Source organism: Bufo gargarizans, chromosome 3, assembly GCF_014858855.1.
Source record: "Bufo gargarizans isolate SCDJY-AF-19 chromosome 3, ASM1485885v1, whole genome shotgun sequence".
Lineage (NCBI taxonomy): Eukaryota > Metazoa > Chordata > Amphibia > Anura > Bufonidae > Bufo > Bufo gargarizans.
The window spans coordinates 340,374,051-340,387,433 of NC_058082.1; the positions used below are offsets into that span (position 1 = coordinate 340,374,051).

General features: G+C 51.8%; 1 protein-coding gene across 1 annotated transcript in view; it reads left to right on the forward strand.

Annotated features, from left to right (window-relative positions):
* Nucleotides 1–670: 670 nt before the first annotated feature.
* Nucleotides 671–13,383, forward strand: part of CEP85 (centrosomal protein 85) — a 66,571-nt gene continuing 53,858 nt past the window's right edge. Inside the window, exons 1-6 of the mRNA XM_044286212.1 lie at nucleotides 671–760; nucleotides 1,241–1,309; nucleotides 1,395–1,529; nucleotides 9,103–9,617; nucleotides 9,697–9,821; nucleotides 12,769–12,886. Of these exons, the coding sequence (XP_044142147.1) occupies nucleotides 1,255–1,309; nucleotides 1,395–1,529; nucleotides 9,103–9,617; nucleotides 9,697–9,821; nucleotides 12,769–12,886 (948 nt within the window). The 5' untranslated portion in view covers nucleotides 671–760; nucleotides 1,241–1,254. The remainder of the gene's footprint in view (nucleotides 761–1,240; nucleotides 1,310–1,394; nucleotides 1,530–9,102; nucleotides 9,618–9,696; nucleotides 9,822–12,768; nucleotides 12,887–13,383) is intronic.

Consider the following 13,383-nt stretch of genomic DNA (forward strand, 5'->3'; position numbering starts at 1 on the left):
ATGACACTATGAGAATATAGCCTTAGTAAAGGTCGTCTGCAAACTCCGAAACGCCAGCTGTTGTGAAACTACAACTCCTAGCATACAAACTGGCTAGGCTGTACTTGGAACTCCGACAGAAGCGAATGGAACATGCTGGGAGTTGTAGCATCAGAATAGCTTGCATGCCAGAGGTTGCTGACACCCTGGCCTTATTGTCTCTCTGCGGTGGCTATGAAAAAAGTGATACCTTTATCTAACTGGTTTCTTGTATTTTCTTAAATCAGATTTAAATACACACACAGTAAAAAAATAAAAATAAAAAATGATTAAAAATCATCTTCTTAAAGAAAAAAAAATAAGCTGTTCATCCAAACTCTAACCGAAAACACGGAGTAGTGCCTAGAATATATGGGCTCTGGAGAGGTTTACAATCTTTACATCACGTGAAGAGGTCATGTGACCCATGCGTATTCTACGTGATTTTTTTTTTTGCTTTGGCTGCGTTGCTTAGTGCCGGCATTCTGCCCGCCTATTAAAAACTAGTGCGTTGGTAACATGTGTGTGGATATGGACCAATCACAGCTTCTTTCCTATACACACTCTTCTAACAAGATCAACGATTGGCGGCCTGTCGAAACGCGATTGGTGGAAAGTAGGTGTGGGCGCGGTTAGGCGTGGCGGGTAAACGGTTTGAAGACAAGCCCCGCCCAGCTTCCGGGCACGGGCAGGTTATATGTTACTGAACTCCGGATTCGTTATTACCGGTGACAGAGTGCAGGTGACGTATTGTATGCTATAGAGGCTTCATCTGGTCACGTAATTGTTGGACGCTTTCCGTTATCCCTGGTATCAGCCATACGTTTTTGTGTAAACCGCTTACAGGCTCCTTTGATGCCTCTCGAATGGAAAGCGTTTCAAGATGCAAACGCTTGTGTGAACAGAGCCCAATCCACACTTGTTCTGGTGTGATAGTGATGTGCTGTCCACCTGCACCTCTACTGCAAGAATTAGTATTGCCAAAATGAAGTGAATGCTATGTCACGTCATGTCAGTTGCTCCTCAGCGGTATATTTTGTTTTGGCAATGAATACCAAACGTGCATTGTAAATGTGCATGCTTTAGTGTGACGGCAGCTGCCCATTTACAGTACATGGTTGTCAGGGGTTCCAGCAATACACAAATGGTTGTCAGTGCTACATGTTAATATTGTGTCTCTGAAGAGCTTCTAGTAACATGCCATGTATTGTTTAACGCCCAGCTCCATAGAACACAATGGCGGCTCTGGACAGGTACAAGGACTCGGGATTCCAGCAGCCCGCTAGGACAGGTCTGTGGTCCTCTCTCTCTCTACATGTCACGCCCTTTGAGGGTGTCTGTGTCTGCTTATAACCTGTGGTATCATTGTGTTACAGTCAGAAGCAGCTCTTACACAGAGTGGCAGACTCCTCAAGTGTTGGCAAAACCTCCCAGCAGAATTTCTGGATCTCATGGAGCCAAGGAAGGTGCCAGTCTGCCCAATGGGGCTTCTGCTTCTGAGCATGTTGATGGTGAGTTATGATGGCCATCTTTTAACCCCTTTAGGAGCGGGCCATTTTCAGTTTTTTCCTTCAGAGCTGTGACTTATCCTCAGGATAGAACAACACATAATGCAACAGCATTGTACAAACCAAAGAAAGTACAAAGGCATATTACATTGCAAATGCTATGCTAATAAATTAGAGATGCTTGGCAAATATATTTTGTACAAAAATATTTGAGCCTCTCTGCTGCTCGTCAAGGCGATCTCTATAAGACGGGAACCTAACGCTAAATTCACCTGTTATTAGGGGTGCACCGAAATGAAAATTCTGGTCTGAAACCGAAAATTCAGGATGCCCTTGACCGGAAACCGAAACCGAAACTGCCTTTTTGCCCAAATACTTTTAAAATACTTTTTTTTTTAATGATATTTATAACAGTGCCATCCACAGACCCCCACCCACCCCATAACAGTGCCATCCACAGACCCCCCCCCCCACCTCATAACAGTGCCATCCACAGACCCCCCCCCCACCTCATAACAGTGCCATCCACAGACCCCCCCCACCTCATAACAGTGCCATCCACAGACCCCCCCCCCCCCCACCTCATAACAGTGCCATCCACAGACCCCCCCCCCACCTCATAACAGTGCCATCCACAGACCCCCCCCCACCTCATAACAGTGCCATCCACAGACCCCCCCCCTCACCTCATAACAGTGCCATCCACAGACCCCCCCCCCTCACCTCATAACAGTGCCATCCACAGACCCCCCCCACCTCATAACAGTGCCATCCACAGACCCCCCCCCCCCACCTCATAACAGTGCCATCCACAGACCCCCCCCCACCTCATAACAGTGCCATCCACAGACCCCCCCCCCCCCACCTCATAACAGTGCCATCCACAGACCCCCCCCACCTCATAACAGTGCCATCCACAGACCCCCCCCACCTCATAACAGTGCCATCCACAGACCCCCCCCCACCTCATAACAGTGCCATCCACAGACCCCCCCCCACCTCATAACAGTGCCATCCACAGACCCCCCCCCACCTCATAACAGTGCCATCCACAGACCCCCCCCCCACCTCATAACAGTGCCATCCACAGACCCCCCCCCCACCTCATAACAGTGCCATCCACAGACCCCCCCCCCCACCTCATAACAGTGCCATCCACAGACCCCCCCCCCCACCTCATAACAGTGCCATCCACAGACCCCCCCCCCACCTCATAACAGTGCCATCCACAGACCCCCCCCCCCCCACCTCATAACAGTGCCATCCACAGACCCCCCCCCCACCTCATAACAGTGCCATCCACAGACCCCCCCCCCACCTCATAACAGTGCCATCCACAGACCCCCCCCCCCACCTCATAACAGTGCCATCCACAGACCCCCCCCCCACCTCATAACAGTGCCATCCACAGACCCCCACCACCTCATAACAGTGCCATCCACAGACCCCCCCCCACCTCATAACAGTGCCATCCACAGACCCCCCCCCCCACCTCATAACAGTGCCATCCACAGACCCCCCCCCCCCACCTCATAACAGTGCCATCCACAGACCCCCCCCCCCCACCTCATAACAGTGCCATCCACAGACCCCCCCCCCCCCACCTCATAACAGTGCCATCCACAGACCCCCCCCCCCCACCTCATAACAGTGCCATCCACAGACCCCCCCCCCCACCTCATAACAGTGCCATCCACAGACCCCCCCCCCCACCTCATAACAGTGCCATCCACAGACCCCCCCCCCCACCTCATAACAGTGCCATCCACAGACCCCCCCCCCCCACCTCATAACAGTGCCATCCACAGACCCCCCCCCCACCTCATAACAGTGCCATCCACAGACCCCCCCCCCCCAACTCATAACAGTGCCATCCACAGACCCCCCCCACCTCATAACAGTGCCATCCACAGACCCCCACCCACCCCATAACAGTGCCATCCACAGACCCCCCCCCATTGCCGCTCCAGTACAGACTAGTTATAAAATGTGTACAAATAATAAGGATTCTATTCATGAGGCCCCCTCTGCAGTAGAACATTCAATATAGCCACATCCTACTCACAGGGCTGTTATCTTAATGCTGGCCGGCCGGGCAGACGATCGGCGGCGTCACGACTGACGTCACATGCCTGCGCCGCCTCCTTCATTCAGAAAGTAGGCCGGGCACATGACGTCAGTCGTGACGCTGCCGCTCGTCTGCCCGGCCGGCCAGCATTAAGATAACAGCCCTGTGAGTAGGATGTGGCTATATTGAATGTTCTACTGCAGAGGGGGCCTTATTAATTGTACACATTTTATAACTACTGGAGCTGGGGGCCGGAGCACAGTGAATGCATCGGCCCCCAGCTCCTCCTCCCAGTCCCTCCCCGCTATTTTCTGCCAATATGTACCAATATCGGCCGAAATAGATTAGGCCCATTTTCGGCCGATATTTTCGGCCGCCGGAATTTCGGTGCACCCCTACCTGTTATGTGTCATGACGGCCCACCATGAAGTTCAGGAGGTGTAGGTCCCACATGCATGCTGGGCGCCTTTTGGTTTATATTTCTGTGGTGCCAAAATGGCAGGATCGGTCATCGGTATCTGATAGGTCACCAGTACCAAGCCGCTGTGCTTGGTATTGCAGCTCAGGCCTATTCAATTCTATGGGGCTGAACTGCCCCTAGGCCTTGTGAACAATGAATTTGATGTCACTGGCCTAGAAAAAGCAAAGAGAAGGCCGCAGCGCTCACAGGAGCTGCACTGCCTTCTAAAACAGCTGGTTGGCGGGGGTCCTGGTTGTCAGATCCCTGCCAATCAGGTACTGATGACCTATCCTGAGGATAGCAAAGAAAAAGGGTCAGTCAGCACATCTCAATGCGCAGGTGCGGATCACAATGCTACAGCACTCTGCAAGCCAAATAAAGTACAATAATGCCTTAGTAATGCTAAGTGGTGCTAATACTACGCTTCTTTTGTAAATGTGAGATTCTTGGCAAATACATTTTGTACAAAATCTCAGAAAACTCTTAACTTTTATTTTTCCATTCACCTAGCTTTTGAGAGCTTAAAGGGAACCTGTCACCTGGATTTTGTATATAGAGATGAGGACATGGGCTGCTAGATGGCCACTAGCACATCCGCAATATTCAGTCCCCATAGCTGTGCTTTTATTGGATAGATAGATAGATCTATCTATCGCACCATAATCTTGCGATGCGTGAGCTAGTGTCGGCATAGTGTTCCTTCCCTGTGCTGGCATCAGCCTCAGGTAACAAACTGCGCATGCGCTAGCTCACGCATCGCGAGATTACGGCGCTCTAGCTTTGTGACGTCGGGGAGCAAGGAGGAGATTCGGAGGATGCGGGGCGGTGCTGGGCTCCTTCACAGTAGGCGTAGCTGGGCTCAAAGTCGGAGAACGCTCGAGGAGACTGGACTTATCTAAGGTTACTTTACATATCTATAAAATCGTTTTTTCCAGGACGTCCTCCGTGACAGCACTCCCCCGCCCACTATTGAGACAGGAAACGGAGAGAGGTTAAAAGCTCCCCCCCACCCACCTCCACCAGTGTTTTTTTCCTGTCCCAATAATGGACAGGGCAGAGAGTGTCTCTCCTTTTAGACTTTTCTTCTTTTTTCTTAACGCGCCAGGCTAAAACCCTGAAGCTGGGGTCCCTTAGCTGACCAGCTCCTCCAGTACCTGTGGGTCATGTGGCTCACGTCTGGAACGGAATCCTAGGGGCTGGGGAACGGTAGCCGCAACCCTGCCGGGGCTCTGGGCTAAAAGATGCCTTTCTCCAGGGGAGACCGCGCGGGAGCCGGAGTGTCTTCCATCACTTCTGGCTTCGGCGCTGAACCGGAAGTGACGTAGAGACGCCGGGAAGGCGTGTGCATGCATGTAACCTCTGACACCGGATCCAGTATGGCGGCGCCCTGCGATCCATCCCTTCGGCGAGGGACGCTGGAGTTCGGGTCTTGCGTTCCATCCGGTAGGGACCGGAAGGAGAAATGGGAGGAGCAGCCACGTCAGGAGGGGTAACTGCCAGTGGCATTTAAAATCTGGTTGGGCTAAGTGTGAGTCCTCAATCATGGATTCATCCAGTATGAGAGAGCAGTCCCCAGACCCTCCTGCCCAGGGACATGTGAGTAACCCAGGAATAGCGATAGAATTAGGGAAACATTATCGCCTATTTATCTTATCATGTCTCTTAGGGAGAAAAAGATCCTACCCTCAAGGTGGAGAGTAAAAAGAAGCCTAAAAGATGCGCTATCTGCAGCAAAAGGCTTCAAGATACATTCTGCACACAATAAAAGCACAGAGCTATGGGGACTGGGTATTGCGGATGTGCTAGTGGCCATCTATATCTGTAAAGAATAAATAAAGGCAACTGGACGTACTGTAGATTTCTTGAAAACATTTCACTCGTTCTTCCAACGAGCTTTCTCAATTCTGAGTGACTGTACAAGAATTCTCTGGGAATAAATATGTAACTGAATCCACATCTGGTAATTAGACCCAGCATTGGGTCAAAGGTGTTGAATCCATTATCCTAATTGGAGTCAGTAGGTTTGAGAAAGCTCGTTGGAAGAACGAGTGAAACGTTTTTCAAGAAATCTACATTTCGTCCAGTTGTCTTGATTTATTCTTTACAGATATACCATGACCTGGATAAATGAGAACCTTCACAGACCTAGTGGCCATCTAGCAAACAATGTCCTCAGCTCTATACCCGAAATCCCGTGACTGGTTCCCTCAAATTTTTTACTAACTTTTAGCCCCCTTAGATACTAGAACCCTGGTCCTATTCACCCTGATAGATCTCTATCAGGGTGAATAGGAGCTCACACTGTCCCTGCTGCTCTGTGCTTTGTGCACACAGCAGCATGGAGCTTACCATGGCAGCCAGGGCTTCAATAGTGTCCTGGCTGCCATGGTAACCGATCGGAGCCCCAGGATTACACTGCTGGGGCTCCGATCGGAGGAGGAGGGGAGAGGGGATCCTGTGGGGGGGCGCACTGCGCCACCAATGTTTTTAATACTGGGGTGGGGGGGGGCGCACTGGGGTTGTCCAAGTTATATTTATTGATGACCTATCCCCAGGATAGGTCATCAATATCAGATCGGCGGGGGTCTGACACCCAGCACCCCCTCCGATCAGCTGTTTGAAGAGGAGACTCGCACGGTGTCAGCGTTGCCTCCTCTTCACTGTTTACCTTCTAGCCGTTGCATCTGCAGTGGTGAGCAGGTGTAATTACACCCAAGCCGTCCCATTCATTTCAATAGGAAGGCTTGGGTGTAATTACACCTGCTCACCACTGCAGATGCAACGGCTAGAAGGTAAACAGTGAAGAGGAGGCAGCGCTGACACCGTGTCCTCTTCAAACAGCTGATCGGAGGGGGTGCCGGGTGTTGGACCCCCTCCGATCTGATATTGATGACCTATCCTGGGGATAGGTCATCAATAAATATAACTTGGACAACCCCTCTCTCATTTATTCATATACAGGAGGCGGGAGCTGCAGAATCACATAGCCGGCTCCCGACCTCTATGAGCAGTAGCTGCGATCCGCGGCACCTGAGGGGTTAACTACCGCAGATCGCAGCTACTGCTCATAGAGGTCGGGAGCCGGCTATGTGATTCTGCAGCTCCCGCCTCCTGTTGTATATGAATAAATGAGAGATTAAGCTTCATTGGTGGCGCAGTGGCCATAGCTCCTCCCCTCCTCTTGTCCCCTGTCCTTTCATTGGCGGCAGTGGCAGCAGCACAGGGGAAGGAGACACTGCTTCCTTCCCCCCTGTGCTGCTGAGGGAACACGGAGAGCGCTGACAGCAGCGCGATCTGTGTTCCCCCTAAGCTATCGGAATATCGGCAAAATAAATGCCGATAGCGTTCAAAATCCTGAATATATCGGCCGATAATATCGGTAAATCTGATAATCGGTCGATCCCTAGCTCCTATTATGCCCTGCCACAGATGAGGTCTCCATAGGAGCCTATCTGAGACAGCTTTGGATCATTAAGGAGGACGTGGGGCTGCTGCATACAGTATCCGGCTCCCCTGGGCCTCACTAGGGGTAGTCATTGCACGAGTAAATGCCCAGCCGGCAACTGCAGAAGCATGAAGTAGAGCCATGGGGTGCTGAAACTTATTAGGAGTTATGCCTGTGTGCTAAAGGGGTTCTCCAGGCCTGTACCTAAAAAGCCTCTTTCAGCTAACCTGTGGAGAGAAGACACTTTGAGCAGTACTTACACTTCAGTTGCACTGCCGATTCCGCTATCCTGGCTGGGATGACAAGGCTGCCCTCTCTTCCACTGACATCACGACTGGATGTCTCTTCTTTCTTCCTGTTCAGCCACCTCTACATTATGCAGCTGAACAGGAAGAAAGAGGAGCACGTCTTGTCGCAATGTCATAGGATGATCTTGCAGCGAGTCAGGCGGTTACATGGTTTCAGCTGGGATCATGGAATCATCAGAGCAACAGAAGAGTAAGTGTCTTCTCTCTACAGGTTAACTGGTAGAAGCCCAGAGAACCTTAAAGGGAACCTGTCACCGGGATTTTGTGTATTGAGCTGAGGACATGGGTTGCTAGATGGCCGCTAGCACGTCCGCAATACCCAGTCCCCATAGCTCTGTGTGCTTTTATTGTGTAAAAAACCGATTTGATACATATGCAAATTAACCTGAGATGAGTCCTGTACGTGAGATGAGTCAGGGACAGGACTCATCTCAGGTTAATTTGCATATGGATCAAATCGTTTTTTTGCACAATAAAAGCACACAGAGCTATGGGGACTGGGTATTGCAGATGTGCTAGTGGCCATCTAGCAACCCATGTCCTCATCTCTATACACAAAATACTGGTGACAGGTTCCCTTTAAAGTCTGATGGTTTACTAATAGGATCAGGGTGAATTAGGGGCTAATTACTGGCAATTCTGCTGGGCCTCTTCAGGATTACTTCAGATACCACCAACCGTCTTACTCTCCCATCCCCTGTGTAATGAGCAGCCAATGAAGAGCGCTGCTCAGTCTGTACTGTTGCCTGTCAGGAGCTCAGCAGCTTGGGGTACACCAGGCCATGGGTACATGTCACCGTTGCAGTCAGGATGCCTCCCCCACACCCCACAGCAATTACACAGGTCATTGTCTATAACCATTCTCTGCCTCCCCTTTCCAGCTGCTTATTAGGTGACTTTTGCTGTATCTGCCCATCCGCCTTAATTTCTTCAGACCATGACCGAGCATGGGGGGTGTGTGTGTGTGTGTGTATGTGTAGAATACTGTCCATGCAGTATGACTGTGTGCCAAGGCCTCCTTCATTCCATTAAGACCTTAATCAGAGCGGATGTTTGCATGCTTGGCCATCATGCCATTCAAGCTCCTCCACAACATCATATGTCCTTTTTCAAGAGGACATCTGTTGACAGTCAAATGGAATATGATGCCTCTCCCTGTCCTGGAGTCGAGTCAACGTTGAGGCTTACATAATGTGTCAGGTTGACCAACCCTGATTAAATACTCATTCATAGTCTCTTATTACCTTAGCTATGTTTTCGTTTGCTTGACCAAACTGTGTTTTTGTTTTTTTTAGATTTTTGCAATGCCAGTGGTAGTATGTCCTTCCAGCCAATCAGAAGCCAGGTTGCCATTCCAACAGCTCACGTTGTGCCTTCTACCATGGCACCATCTTCAAGTAACACCAGGATATATGACACAGCTGGGCTATCCACAGAATCTGTTGTGCCCAGCTGCCCCTTTGTACCGTCTGCAGACCCTTCCACTGTTGAAGACACTAGAAAGTTTGAAATGCCCAACATTGAGCCAACCATGAACCAGTCGGCTTTGCTAAATACCCTTTGCACAGATGGTAGAACAGACTTCTCCTCCGCAGTTATCAGAGATGTTGAGCCATACAGGGCTCTTCCTGAGAGCAAGGAAGTCAGAGGAGCGGAGGTAACTCATGGCGCTAGATACCAGTCTTCACATCTGCAAAGTCAGGGCTGGCGGGCAGATTCATATAGCACCCAGCCCGCACCAGAGTACAGCTCTTGGAAACTGCAGCAACAGTATGAAGAGAATTTGAGAATGAGGATGGAAAAATTGCAGGTAACTTTCATGTGTGTATGTCCCATGAGGGTACCTATATCTCTTCTTGTATGTCTCACTCATTTGCCATACCTTACAGCTGATGAGAGACTATTCTACAGCGCCAATGTACTCAGCTGGACTTAACCCCATTCCAAATGAGTGGGAACGAGTTGTAAAGGCGAGTGACAACATTCTGCTTGAGAAGGAGGTGATGCTGGAGAGGTAAGAGGGCAGTGTGAATGAGGTTGGTATGTATCCTCTCTAGGCTCTTGGAATAGTAGCTCACAGCCATGTAATGCACACTCTCAATGCAGCCACTTGTATAAAGGCTAATACTGGTTACTCTTTGCTAGGGATCGACTGATATTGATTTTTTTTTCTTTTTGGAGCCGATGCTGATAATCTGTGAACTTTCAGGCAGATAGCCGATAATTTATACCAATATTCTGTGCATTTTCATTTTCGAAAATGGGGGGAAAATGCCCCTGCGTCTTATACGGCGAATGCTGTCAGTTTTACATCGCAAGCTGCGATGTAAAGCGAGAGGGGACTCGGGGAGGAACTGGGAGGAGGGGCTGGCAATAGCGGCGGGGCGGTGCAGTCACTGTACTATAGCCCCGCCCCGCTGCTCCGGTATACTAATATAATATGTCACCTTCAATTAATAGTTATTAAATATGCCCCTTTATGCCTAATAGTACCTTAAATCCTAAGCGCTTCAGTACAGTGCAGGCCGGGCGCGCGGCAGCGTAACTCCCTGATGTCACGTGCCTGCGCCGCCTACTTTATGAATGAAGCAGGCGGCGCAGGCAAGTGACGTCAGTGAGTGACGCGCCGCCCGGCCTGCCTGCCTGCCGGCATTGTACTGATGCGGTTAGGATTTAAGGTACTATTAGGAATAAGAGGCATATTTAATAACTATTAATTGAATAAGACATATTATATTAGTATACTGGAGCGGCGGGGGATCTGTGGATGGCACAGTTATGGGCTGGGAGGGTCTGTGGATGACACATGTGTAACGGTGCCAGCCACAGATCTTCCCCCCCCCCCCCCCCCCCGGGTAACGGTGCCAGCCACAGATCTTCTCCCCCCCCCCCCCGGGTAACGGTGCCAGCCACAGATTCCCCCCCCCCCCCCCCCGGGTAACTGTGCCAGCCACAGATCCCCCCCCCCCCCCGGGTAACGGTGCCAGCCACAGATCCCCCCCCCCCGGGTAACGGTGCCAGCCACAGATCCCCACCCCCCCGGGTAACGGTGCCAGCCACAGATCTCCCCCCCTCCCCCCGGGTAACGGTGCCAGCCACAGATTCCCCCTCCCCCGGGTAACGGTGCCAGCCACAGATCCCCGTCCCCCCCACCTCCCCCCGGGTAACGGTGCCAGCCACAGATCCCCCCCCCCCCCGGGTAACGGTGCCAGCCACAGAGACCCCCCCCCCCCCCCCGGGTAACGGTGCCAGCCACAGAGACCCCCCCCCACCCCCCGGGTAACTGTGCCAGCCACAGATCCCCACCCCCCCCCCGGGTAACGGTGCCAGCCACAGATCTCCCCCCCTCCCCCCGGGTAACGGTGCCAGCCACAGATTCCCCCCCCCCCGGGTAACGGTGCCAGCCACAGATCCCCGTCCCCCCCACCTCCCCCCGGGTAACGGTGCCAGCCACAGATTCCCCCCCCCCCCTCCCCCGGGTAACGGTGCCAGCCACAGATTCCCCCCCCCCCCCCTCCCCGGGTAACGGTGCCAGCCACAGATCCCCCCCCCGGGTAACGGTGCCAGCCACAGATCCCCCCCCCGGGTAACGGTGCCAGCCACAGATCCCCCCCCCGGGTAACGGTGCCAGCCACAGATCCCCCCCCCGGGTAACGGTGCCAGCCACAGATCCCCCCCGGGTAACGGTGCCAGCCACAGATCCCCCCCCGGGTAACGGTGCCAGCCACAGATCCCCCCCCGGGTAACGGTGCCAGCCACAGATCCCCCCCCGGGTAACGGTGCCAGCCACAGATCCCCCCCCGGGTAACGGTGCCAGCCACAGATCCCCCCCCGGGTAACGGTGCCAGCCACAGATCCCCCCCCCCACCCCCCGGGTAACGGTGCCAGCCACAGATTCCCCCCCCACCTCCCCCGGGTAACGGTGCCAGCCACAGATTCCCCCCCCACCTCCCCCGGGTAACGGTGCCAGCCACAGATTCCCCCCCCACCTCCCCCGGGTAACGGTGCCAGCCACAGATCCCCCCCCCACCTCCCCCGGTTAACGGTGCCAGCCACAGATCCCCCCCCCCCCCCCCCCGGGGTAACTGTGCCAGCCACAGAACCCCCCCCCCGGGTAACGGTGCCAGCCACAGATCCGTCTTATACGGCGAAAAATACGGTAATTTCCTACACAAATCTGCTGAAAATGAACATGTTTATTGTTAACATGTATTTTTATTTTTCATTTATACTTATTTTGGTGGTTTTAACTTTTTTTTTTTTTTTCCAGTCTCCCTGCTGCTTTGTGCTTTGTGCATACAGCAGCATGGAGCTGACTATGGCAGCCATGGTAACCGATCAGAGCCCCAGGATTACACTGCTACTACATTACTGATAAAAAGCTGCCACTGCACCACCAATAAAGAGAAGGGGACCCTGTGACCACTGCCACAAATGATTAATTATGGGGGGGGGGGGGGGGGAATGCACTGCGCCAGCAATGAAGATAACTCTCTCGTTAATTCATAGACAGGAGGCGGGAGCTGGCTGCAGAATCATATAGCCGGCTCTCGACCTCTGAGTGGTAGCTGCGATCCGCGGCAGTTAACCCCTCAGGTGCGGAGAGTTAGCTTCATTGGTGGCACAGTGGCCACAGCCCCTCCCCTCCTCTTGTCCTGCCTCCTCTTATTGGTTGCAGCAGCACAGGGGGAGGGAGATGCTGCTTCAACACGGAGAGCGCTGACAGCAGCGCGATCCTTGTTCCCGATTCGTTATCGGCAAAATAGATGCCAATAACTTTCAAAATCCTGAATATCTGCCGATAATCAGTCTATCCCTACTCTTTGCACCACAAGTCTCAGCATTACATAACTGTAGTCCTACAAGTTCCTCTGCGACTGGTGCACATTAGGCAGCTGTGTGGAGCAAGAACTTTTATGAAGGAAAAGCCATGCCTTATTTATTTTTTATTATATTTGCAGGCAGCGTCAGCACATTGCAGCCTTGGAACAGAAAGTAAGGGAGGGAGAGGTGAAAGTCCATAACACACTGTTAAACCAGTCTAGTCCATACAGTGATATGTGCATGATGAGGATACAGGTAATAACATTGTAACTAAAGGCTCCATACGTTATCTCCTTTTTAAAGGGGTTTTCTGGGATTTTAAAGGAAATGTGTCGCCAAAATTTTTACTGCCAGTTAAAACCAGATGGTGAAACACTTTATTTATGTATTTATTTTTTATTGTATTTCCTGAACATGATTACGGGCTGCCATCTTGCTTGAGTTGTTTATAACAGCATTTCACCACCATGACGGCATAATATAGGAGATTGACCCCTGAGTTCTGTAGGGGCAGGAAAACAGAAAAAGATTAAATTGCCCCCGCCCACCACCCACTTCAGTGTTTTCCTGCTCCTATGGTGGCCAGGACAGAGAAAGGCCTCTGTTCGTCAGGAGGTGAAGATGAATCCATAACATGGGTTTATTTATCTGATATTGATGACCTATCCTGAGCATAGATCATCAATATTAAAATCCCAGTAAACACCTTTAAAGGGGTGGTCCCCAAGTTTTTTAAAAACCTTCAGGAGAGC